The 12,092-nt window shown below is 44.7% G+C and overlaps 1 protein-coding gene across 1 annotated transcript in view; it reads right to left on the minus strand.

Moving 5' to 3' along the window:
* Positions 1–804: 804 nt before the first annotated feature.
* LOC141117561 (cell adhesion molecule CEACAM3-like) overlaps positions 805–12,092 on the minus strand; it is an 80,385-nt gene continuing 69,097 nt past the window's right edge. Inside the window, exon 5 of the mRNA XM_073610467.1 lies at positions 805–1,554. Within this exon, the coding sequence (XP_073466568.1) occupies positions 1,379–1,554 (176 nt within the window). The 3' untranslated portion in view covers positions 805–1,378. The remainder of the gene's footprint in view (positions 1,555–12,092) is intronic.

Below are 12,092 nucleotides of genomic sequence, written 5' to 3' on the forward strand. Positions count from 1 at the left end.
GCCTCCAGATTCCGATAAGCCAACGGACGAGGCCCTTGTTGAGGGCAATCGGCCTGGTATGGCTTAGGAGGGGGGGCGCTCGTGCATCCCCCCCTTTCCAGGCCTGCCAGGCTGCTTGCACAGATAAGGGTCTGGTATGGATTTTGGGGGGACCCCACACCATTTAAAAAAAAAATTTGCTGTGGAGTTCCCCTTAAAATCTATGCCAGACCTGAAGGGCCTGGTATGGATTTTGGGGGGGGACCCCACTCTGTTTTTTATTAAATTTTTTGGGTGGAGTTCCCCTTAAAATCCATACCAGACCCAAAAAGGCCTGATATGGACTGGAGGGGGGGGGGGACCCACAGCAATTTTTTCCTTGACTTCTCATCTATATGAGCCGATACATTACAGCCATGAGCAAGTTTAAATTACATTTTTTTCTTTAGAAAATTAATTTTGCTGCGGCACAGTAAAACACATCAGACAGATGTGCCATTTTACAGGCAGACTAAGGGGACCCCGAGGCACGATATTTAAAAGAATATTTAATATTTGTTGTTCCACTTTAAGCATGATTAAAATCACTGCTCCTGAAAAAAACGGTTGTTTTAAAAACTTATTTTTGCATTGATACATGTCCCCTGGGGCAGTACCCGGGTCCCCATACACTTTTTATGGCAATAACTTGCATATAAGCTGATTTTTCATGTTTGTGTCCCATAGACTTTAATAGGGTTTGTATGTTCGCACAAATTTTTTGCCTGTTCGCATGTTCTGGTGCGAACTGAACCGGGGGGGGGGGGGGTGTTCGGCTCATCCTACATCAAAACCTCACACAGTGGTATATTTTTTAAAAAATGTTAAAGATCCTCTTGGTCTTATTTAAAAAATATATTTATATAATAAGTAGCCCAGGCTGCAAAACCATCAACAGAGACCTGCTCCATTTTCTTTTCACAGGATGGCCTTAATCAGCTGGAATCATTCAACTTGGAAGATTGACCTTGGCACTGTAAGTGTAGGCATCATGGCTCTGCCCCATGAGAAATGTCACCACCTTGCCCTTTTTTACGACTATACTATGCAAAAAATGATGCCAGTGGGGGCCACAAAGGGGATTTTTGGGGAGGACCATGGAGCCAGGAGTTGGGCTTTCAGTGGAAACGACAATGATTTATTTATGGTTATTACAAATTCCAGTGTGGTTGTGTTGAATTATTTGTTATGATATAGGATTAGGTTGGTGAAGTGTATTAGTCAATGGACCCTGCAGTCTCTTGTTGTTGGTTACCCTCCAGGAGGGTGTCCTGCTTGCATTGTTCCATAAGACATTTGTGGTTGTAAAGAAGGTGATATAACAATGAGGAGAACTCTGGTGAACCTTTCATTTTGTAGTCTAGAGAACTTTAGCACATCTCCAGTGTTCACCTGTGTTGGTAGAAGAACTCATCACTTCGGTCTTCATGTGATAGGTAAACAGAAAGCAGCCGATCAAAAACACACAACCAGATATCACCAGTCGTATTGTGTTCTCTGCTGTGTAATACTTCAGAGTTTGCATCTGATTGAATTCTGAGAAAAAAACAAACACACATTTAAGCCCAATTCCAGCATTTTTTGTAGACCAGCCCCTGTTAAAATAAAATAAGTTCACTGTAATACTCACTTTATCTCCGTTGCTCTCCCCAGCGTACTTACTGCTCTGTGGTCCAGCGTGGGTCATCTTCTGGGCTAAATGATGCTCACTGTGATTTGACCCACTTCCTGTGAACCCAGGGAATAAAGCTAGCCAAATACCTGTAGAATTTCATTTGAAAGTTTGTACAAAAATTGTTTGACAGACATCCGATGGTACCAAAATGGACTTGACAAATTTGCTATACTTTTTTCATTAAGTAACCATGCCAATGTTTTGATTTCAGTAAGCAATTGTATTGCCCATGCACTCTAGGGTACATTCCACTTTTCTGGATAGACAACCTCACGTGCTGTGAGAATTCCATTCGTTCAGCTAAGAAACTAGAAACATTTTCCAACTTGAGCCTTCAAATGTTTTTGCCACTGATTTCAAAACTGAGAATCAATTTCTCCCCATTAACTGTAATGCCCCGTACACACGGTCGGACATTAATCGGACATTACAACAACAAAATCCTAGGATTTTTTCTGACGGATGTTGGCTCAAACTTGTCTTGCATACACACGGTCACACAAAGTTGTCGGAAAATCTGATCGTTCTGAATGCGGTGGTGCAAAACACGTGCGTCGGGACTATAAACGGGGCAGTAGCCAATAGCTTTCATCTCTTAGCATGCGTGGCACTTTGTGCGTCGGATTTGTGCACACACGATCGGAATTTCCAACAACGGATTTTGTTGTCGGAAAATTTTATAGCCTGCTCTCAAACTTTGTGTGTCGGAAATTCCGATGGAAAATGTGTGATGGAGCCCACACACGGTCGGAATTTCCGACAACAAGGTCCTATCACACATTTTCCATTGGAAAATCCGACCGTGTGTACAGGGCATAAGAAAAACAAACAAAAAAATTCTAGCAGAATTCTACTCCTGTATAGCCAGCTTTATAGATGCACAACCTTGGGGCATATCATCAAGTCACCATGAACTCACAGTACAATGCTGCAAGGAACCTCCAAGGGAAAGGTGCATGACTTGGGGGGGGGGGGGGGTTGAAATCGGGCTTTGACTTTATTATTTATAGTATTATTTTGTAGATAAAGACCGGTGGTCTTCTCTCCTCCCGTCTAATGTCTGCGGCCCCTCCCTCTTCAGTGCTCGGAGTGGGCTGACGTCAGCAGGGATCTCAGAACGGAGAAGAAGAGCAGATCATGTGAGCGCCCAGGGGAGCTGTAAAAAGGTATTCTCCATAAAACAGTTACAAACGGAAACACACTGCACCTTATACGGGTATAATCTTTTTATAGGACGGATTAGATCATTTTAAAATGACTTTAACCAAGATGGTTTTTTTTTAATGATGTCAAAATACTGACTCCTGACCTGACAAAGGTGGGGGGGGGAGAAGACAGGGGACACAGGAACTTAAAAAAAATGTATTGTTTTATTCCAGGACTTTTAGAACATACTGTAGAAGGGGTAAAAGTCACAGCACAAGCACTATGCTTTCGATCAGGCTTTATAGGAACAGGATAGATTTTTTTTAGGGTTACAACCACTTTGAGATCGTCATTGTACATACCATAAATAAATAAGACATCCCCTGAAAATAAGCCCTAGTGTGTTTTTTGTAGCCAAAATTAATATAAGACCCGGTCTTATTGTTGGGGGAAACATGGTATATACATTATATACAAGTTCATGTGCAACATTCTCTGTTCTTGGACCTCTCCTATTCTCAATCTACACCTTCTCCCTGGGTCAGCTGATAGCCTCACATGGCTTTCAATATCATTTCTACGCTGATAACACCCAAATCTATCTCTCCGCCCCTCATCTCACTCCATCAGTCTCCTTACACATTACTAATTTACTAACAGACATATCAGAATGGATGTCACACCACTTCCTTAAGCTCAGTCTATGCAAAACCAAGCTCATAAGATTTTCTCCCCCACGTGCCCCTTCCCCTGACTTCTCTGCCAAGATTGACAACCATCAACCCATCCCCGCATGCCAGGGTGCTAGGTGTTATTCTAGACTCTGAACTCTCCTTTTGGCCTCACATTCGATCACTTTCCACTTTCCAAAGATTGCTGCCCCACCCTCCGCAACATCCCCAAAATACGTTCCTAACCACTGACACCACAAAGTTCCTAGTTCACTTGGACCCCTTTCACACTGAAACGCTGCAAAAACAGCCGCTAAAACACCAGTTGTATTTGTGGTGCTTTAGCTGCGCTTTCGGGGAGCTTTTTTTAAGGTCACTTGACAACGTGACCTTAAGAAGAATGAAAAAAGACCAGTTTTGCTGTGCTTTTCAAAACGCTTTTAGGGCGCTTTAGAAGTGCTGCCCATCCATTTCAATGGGCAGGGGTGTTTTTTAAAATTTTTTTTTAAAGTGCTCCAAACATGCCCCAAAGATGCTGCTTGCAGGACTTTTTTTACCACAAGCGCACTGCCCCAGTGTGAAAGCACCCATTCAAATGACTGGAAGGCAGTTTTCAGGCTTTTTCAGGCACTAGTTTTAGTGCTAAAGCGCCTGAAAACCACCTCAGTGTGAAAGGGGTCTTAAAAAGAATAGCAAATGCACCTATGCTTGAGAGGTTGCTGTGCGGCTGATTGAAAACGTGTGTCTCCACTGGTATAGCCACCACAAAAAGCTGTGCTGCCACTCACAACAGGTCAGGTCAACAGGTCAGGTAAACCCAGATAAACTCTAAAAGCTGGGGGACAGAGGACACTGCTGAGGCTGCATTGCTGGGCACTAGTGAGGCTACATTCCTGGGCACTGGTGAGGCTGAGATGTGGGCACAGGTGAGGCTGCATTGATGGGCACAGGTGAGGCTGCCTTCCTGGGCACAGATGAGGCTGCATTCCTGGGCACTGGGGAGGCTGCATTGCTGAGCACTGGTGAGGCTGCATAGATGGGCACATAGTTGAGCCCTGCATTCTTTATGTAGCGCACTCCTGAGACCTGGGGCTCTCTGGGGGCCCTGATGTAAGGGGAGGCTCTCTGGGGATCCTGATGTAAGGGGAAGGCTCTCTGGAGACCCTGATGTAATGAGGGGGGCTCTGGGGACCCTGATGTAAGTAGGGAGGCTCTCTGTGGACCCTGATGTAAGGAGGGGGGTGCTGGAGACCCTGATGTAAGTGGGGGGGCTCTCTGGGGATCCTGATGTAAGGGGGGATCCACACTCAGATACAGTTGTGCTCATAAGTTTACATACCCTGGCAAAATTTATGATTTCTTTCACTTATGGTTTGTGTTTGGCTGAAGCCATTTATTATCAACTGTGTTTACATTGTCATGTTGGAATGTCCAAGTACGTCCCATGCACAGCTTCATGGCTGATGAATGCAAATGTTCCTCCAGTATTTTTTGATAACATACTGCATTCATCTTGCCATCAATTTTGACCAAATTTCCTGTGCCTTGGTAGCTCACACATCCCCAAAACATCAGCGATCCACCTCCCTGTTTCACAGTAGGAATGGTGTACCTTTCATCATAGGCATTGTTGATAAATTACTTTGTGCCAGAAGGTTTGAGGCTTGTCTCTGTGCTGTTTGGTATATTATAAGCGGGATACTTTGTGGCATTTGCGTAGTAATGGCTTTTTTCTGGCCACTCGACCATGTAGCCCATCTTTCTTCAAGTGCCTCCTTATTGTGCATCTTGAAACAGCCACACCACATGTTTTCGGAGAGTCCTGTATTTCATCTGAAGTTATTTGTGGGTTTTTCTTTGCATCCCGTACAATTTTCCTGGCAGTTGTGGCTGAAATTTTTGTTGGTCTATCTGACCATGGTTTGGTTTCAACAGAATTAGAATTAGAGTTTGAACACTGCTGATTGGCATTCTCAATTCCTTGGATATCTTTTTATATCCCTTTCCTCTTTTATACAGTTCAACTACCTTTTCCCGCAGATCCTTTGACAATTCTTTTGCTTTCCCCATGACTCAGAATCCAGAAACATCAGTGCAGGACTGGATGAAAGATGTAAGGTCCAGAAACTCATTGACCTTTTATACACACACACTAATTACAAGCAAACAGATCAAAGGTGAGGATGGTTACCTTTAATAGCCATTCAAACCCATTTGTGTCAACTTGTGTGCATGTTATCAGGCCAAAATCACCAGGGTATGTAAACTTTTGATCAGGGTTATTTGGGTAGTTTCTGTTTTCATTATGATTTAAAAAGAGTAAACACAGTTGATTGATAACAAATGGCTTCAGCCAAACACTAACCATGAGTGAAAGAAATGTTTTTGTGTTATCATTCATATTCTCTGAAAAATGGCCAAGAAATCATAAATTCTGCCAGGGTATGTAAACTTATGAGCACAAGTGTATATAACAATATTATATATATATATATATATATATATATATATATATATATATATATATATATATATACAGGGCTCAAAATTTCAAGTCCAGAGCTACTAGCCAAGGGTTACTTGCCACCAGTTGCCCCACCCAACAACTCTCCCCCGCCCGCCCCTAAACATGCCCCGTTGCGCCCCTAAACACGCCCTCATAAATTATCTCATTAAATGACACTTAAATGTTTTATGCAGAATTAAGTTATAAAAATAAATATTAATAGCAACAACTTTATCCATGCCCACCCATGCAAGCTGCCTGTGCCCACCAATGCAGCCTGCCTGTGCCCACCATGCAGCCTGTGTCCACCATGTAGCCTGTGTCCTCCATCCACCATGCAGCCTGTGCCCACCATGCAGCCTGTGTCCACCATGCAGCCTGTGTCCACCATGCAGCCTGTGTCCACCATCCACCATGCAGCCTGTGCCCACCATCCACCATGCAGCCTGTGTCCACCATCCACCATGCAGCCTGTGTCCACCATCCACCATGCAGCCTGTGCCCACCATTCACCATGCAGCCTGTGTTCACCATGCAGCCTGTGTCCACCATCCACCATGCAGCCTGTGTCCACCATGCACCATGAAGCCTGTGTCCACCATGCACCATGCAGCATGTGTCCACCATCCACCATGCAACATATGCCCACCATGCAGCCTCTGCCCACCATGCAGCCTGTGCCCACCATGCAGCCTACCTGTGCAGGGGAGGAGAGGAACAGGAGAGCCGCCCGGATGTTCAGAGCGCAGCCAGGGAACAGCGATAACAGCTTTCATTTAAATTACTGTGTTCCTGCCGCTCAACGACATATACAGCCTCGCCCCCTGGCCGGGGAACTTTGATAGACAGATCACACATCCAATCCCGGGTGATCTGTGAATCAAAGTCCTGGGACCAGGGGGCGGGGCTGTATCTGACAGCAAGCGGCAGGGAACACGGCAATGTGAAATGAAAGCTGTTATCGCTGTGTTCCCTGGCTGCACTCTGAACATCCGGACGGCTTTCTCTCTCTCTCTTACCATCCGTGATTGCTGGGAGAAGGACTCCCATACTCCCATTCTACCCAGGCTGCCGGTGGTGCTGCCCCCCCCCTCCGCTCCAGGCAGCCCTTCCTCGCCAGCCCTCAAAATGCACTCGCAAAATGCGAGCAGGCGAGTGCAATTTTTGAGGGCTGATATATATATATATATATATATATATATATATATATATATATACACACACACACACACACATATATGTATATTATATACATGTGTGTGCCCGCCCAAGCGTATGACTTTCTTTACTTCACTGCTATGGGCTCTAGCCCCAGATCTTTGGTAGACCTAGTAACGCCCATGCCTATCCCCCCTTCAGTCCATCATGAATGCTGCTGCAAGACTCATTCACCTTAAAAACTGCTCAGTGTCTGCTACTCCTCTCTGCCAATCACTCCATTGGCTGCCATTAAACCAACAAATTAAATACTAACAACAACTTACAAAACCAACCACAATTCTGCTCCCAGCTACATAACTAACCTAGTCTCAAAATAACAATCTAATCATCATCTTTGTTCCTCCCAAGACCTCCTGCTCTCTAGATCCCTTGTCATCTCCTTCCATATCCGCCTCCAGGACTTCTCCCGAGCCTCTCCCATCCTATGGAACTCTCTACCCCAATCTGTCTGACTATCTTCAACTCTATCTACTTTTAGGCGATCCCTGAAAACTTTTCTCTTCAAAGAAGCCTATCCTGGGGGCGTGGCCAACCGGGCTCTAAGATGGACGTGTAATCCCAGAGCTCCGCTCGCCTCAGGAGATAATCCACAGCCATCAGAGCTCCACGGCACTCCTACTGACTAACAGACCTACTGTCAAACAAGTAGGTGCCCGCAGCACAAACCGGGAATGACAAGACGCCGCAAAAATCCCCAACAGCCGCAGAAAATGAAAAGTTATTACGCGGACCGCGATCATCAAAATGGCGGCGGAACGGCAGCTGACAGGACGGAGCTTAGGCCTAAAGCGCACAGCGACAGACAAGTACAGGCATCTGTCTCTACCCGCTCCCCGAACCCACCCAGTGGTTCTTCCTCAAGCACATCCAGCCCCTCCACAAGAAGCCCGGCCAAATCGAAGCCGAGGAGGGACTCACCCATAAGGCAAGGAAACGCACAGTGCATGGAGGTAAGCGGGCCTCACAGCAACCCCTCACATCAGAGCAGCACTGAAGGAGATCCTATCAGGGAATTCCCTACAGCAGATAGACCGGTATCAGACACTTTACTTAAAGAAATGCTCCTGTCACTACGTTCCTCATTACAAGCAGATATGGTCAGGGGTATAACAGAGTGTCAGAGGGAGGTACAAGCCATAGGCCACAGAGTGCATCAAGTGGAAAACAAAATGGAGGAATATACCTCAGCATATAATGTAATGGTGGAGGCCCATGCAGCCCAGGGGGAAGATATAGCCTGGCTCAAAGACAAAATGGCCGACTTAGAAGACAGGTCCAGGAGGAACAACCTTAAACTGAGAGGAATACCAGAAGATGTCCCCCCTAACCAGCTCTTACAATACGCCCAGACCCTATTCTCTACAATGGTACCCGATGCCTCAGCTCATGACCTGCTTGTGGATAGAATACATAGGGTCCCTAAACCGTCCTTTCTCCCCGCTGAAATTCCCAGGGATGTCCTGCTTAGAATGCATTTCTACCATGTTAAGGACAGGGTCCTTCAAGCCTCGCGCAAGCAAGAGAACATTCCCCAGCAGTATGCGAACATCAGATTGCTTCCAGATCTTTCCAGGCATACTCTGCAACGCCGTCGCAATCTAATAACGATCACCAAAGCATTGAGGAACCACAAAATCCTCCATAAGTGGAAATACCCCGCTACACTCTCCATTACCCATAATGGGGTCACCATCTCAATAAATACCCTGGAAGAAGGGCTCTCTGCCCTAAAGAGATGGAATATCATTCTGGACCAGCCTATGCATCAGGCTCACCCAGCAGAGCCACCTCTGCTCCAAAATGATTGGCAGGTAGTGTCTTACAGGAAGTCTAATAAAAAGCCGACAAGTGGAAGCTCATGAATGAAACCTAAGTTGTTACAGGTTTATCTCCAGGGCTGAGTTTCTATTCTAGATTCTCTCCCTTCCCCCCAATACCACCGATAGCAGCTACGACTGCACAAGGATCACTTTTGAGATCCATTTTTTATGTTACTCATGTTAATTTTCCGTTTAGTTTACAGTTTTTTTTTATCTTCTTTTTTAAGTGATATATACAGATGCAAAACACCGACTTCACCTCCGAACCAGCAGCTGAATTGCTCCACTACATCGTCTCCACTAGCAACCCAGCAGCACAGAAAACTACCTATGGCCGCAGTGAGTACCCCCACGACACAGCCTCATAACCAGACCCACGTCTCTTAAATGACGATAATCTGCCTCTCAATCAATGCCAAGGGCTTAAATCACCCGGCTAAACGCTTCAGTTTGTGGAAAGAAGCTCATAAGCATAAGGCGGACATACTAAGCGTCCAAGAAACGCACTTCCAACTAGACAACGCTCCCCAATGCACCCATAGGGACTACCCATTTATCTACATGGCATGTACGCCGCATCGCAAAACTGGGGGGGTTCTCTTAGCCTTCAAAAATTCCGTTTCCTTCGAGCCCAAAGAAATCATTATCGACGAAGCAGGAAGATACATCATTGCCACAGGGAACATTAATTCTAATCCCTACACCATAGTGTCATTATATGCTCCAAACAGGCACCAGATTAGATTCGTCAACAAAGTGACCCAAAAAGCAAAAGCTCTACAACATGGTAACCTCCTGATCTGTGGAGACTTTAATGTGACACCAGATCCACTCGTTGATACATCTTCAAGTAAGGGATCTCTGTCCCTCCAACCACTATTACATAAGGAGGAACTATTTGACACGTGGAGATGCCAACACGGTAACGAAAGGGACTACACATTTTTCTCCAACAGGCACCGCTCATACTCCCGCATTGATTTATTCCTAACGGATAAATGGCTGCTACAAAATGTTGAAAAAACCACTATACATGATATCACGTGGTCGGACCACTCGGCTATTTCTATGTCTGTGGCTGAAAGGGGAATCTCTCCTTCACCCCCCATCTGGCGCTGTAACACACGCATATTACAAGACCCACAACTCCAGTCACTAATATCGCAGAAATTGCACTTCTTCTTTGCTGAGAATGTGGGATCAGTCAATGACCCATACATTCTATGGAATGCACACAAGGCCTTCATGAGAGGCGTATTAATTCAAATAGGGGCCAGAGAAAAAAGAAAAAGGGCTCAGCAGCTACGCACTATCCTGTTAGACATCCACGATGTCTCCACTCAACACAAAAAAACCCCTACACTACCACTTACCGACAAATTACATTCCCTCAGAGAAAAACTTAGGCATATTCTCTCTCAACAATACGACATACATCTCAGACGCCTTCAACTGAACTATTATGCTAATGCTAATAGAGCAGGGAAATATTTAGCAAACAGATTGAAAGCGGCTCGAACCAAAACGAGAATTGCTTTCCTACAGCACCCTACTCAACCACACAAAATAACAAACCCTCAAGACATATCTGACCAATTTGCGGAATACTATGGCTCACTTTATAATCTGCACTCAGATCCCAACACACACCAACCAACAATGGAACAGATTGAGACGTTCCTAAAGGACATCAATCTCCCCACTCTTTCTACACACCAACTAGAATCATTAAATTTACCAATCACAACAAGGGAAATAACACAGATCATAAACACTCTTCCAGATGGTAAGTCTCTAGGACCCGATGGCTTCTCTAACGAATATTTTAAAACTTTTGCAAACTCTTTATCACCATATATGTCTATCATATTCAACAAGGCTGCTGAGTCCGCACACCTCCCTCACGACATGTTAAAAGCTTATATAGTAACAATACCAAAACCTGGTAAAGATCCTATTACACCAGCAAATTTCAGGCCTATTTCTCTCTTGAACTCCGATATTAAAATTTATGCCAAATTGTTAGCCAAAAGATTGACAGATATAATACCACACATTATAAAACGCGACCAGATGGGCTTTGTGAAGGGGAGACAAACCTCAGACGCCACCAGAAGAATTGTAAATGTGATGAATGTTGCAGAGAAAACACGAACGCCTTCTCTGCTGTTGTCCATTGACGCAGAGAAGGCGTTCGACAGAGTCCATTGGACATATATGAGAATGACACTTACCAAATTTGGGTTCCAAGGCCCAATACTGCAAGCCATTATGGCCTTATACTCACAACCGTCGGCACAGGTTTACTCCTCTGGGTTCTTATCTAAACCATTCCATATTACCAACGGTACAAGGCAGGGGTGCCCCCTATCTCCAACAGTCTTTAACTTAATGATTGAACCCCTAGCTGAAACTATAAGATCTCATCCCCTGATTACAGGCTTCCAGTTTGGCTCTAGTCTACATACCATAAACCTTTTCGCTGACGATGTAATCCTTCTCCTGACAAATCCTGCCACATCATTATCGCAGGCCCACACAATCCTTAACACATTTGGAGAAATATCATACTATAAAGTCAACTTTAATAAATCTTTAATACTAGACCTGGGTGTCCTACTCCACGAACGCACAATGCTCCAAACAACACTGCCTTATACGTGGAGCTTAAATGGCATAAAATACCTCGGTATCACACTCACTAATAAAACCTCCACATTGGTTAAAGCAAATATGCAAACACTGATGGCCACATTGGAAGCCCAAATCAAACACTTGTCTAACAAAGACATTTCTTGGTTTGGTAGAATCACAGCATATAAGATGATGCTGCTACCTCAAATACTTTACATATTCCGTTCCTTACCAATCAACATACCTATTCACTATATTCATAAAATGTCAAAAATAAGCTGGAAATACATATGGAATAGTAAAAAAGCCAGATGCTCCAGAAACAACCTTACATTCCACAAAAAAATAGGAGGGGCAGGCCTAGTGGACCTATATGACTACTACTGGGCAGTCAGACTAGA

This window comes from Aquarana catesbeiana, linkage group LG13 (genome assembly GCF_042186555.1).
Source record: "Aquarana catesbeiana isolate 2022-GZ linkage group LG13, ASM4218655v1, whole genome shotgun sequence".
Taxonomy (NCBI): domain Eukaryota; kingdom Metazoa; phylum Chordata; class Amphibia; order Anura; family Ranidae; genus Aquarana; species Aquarana catesbeiana.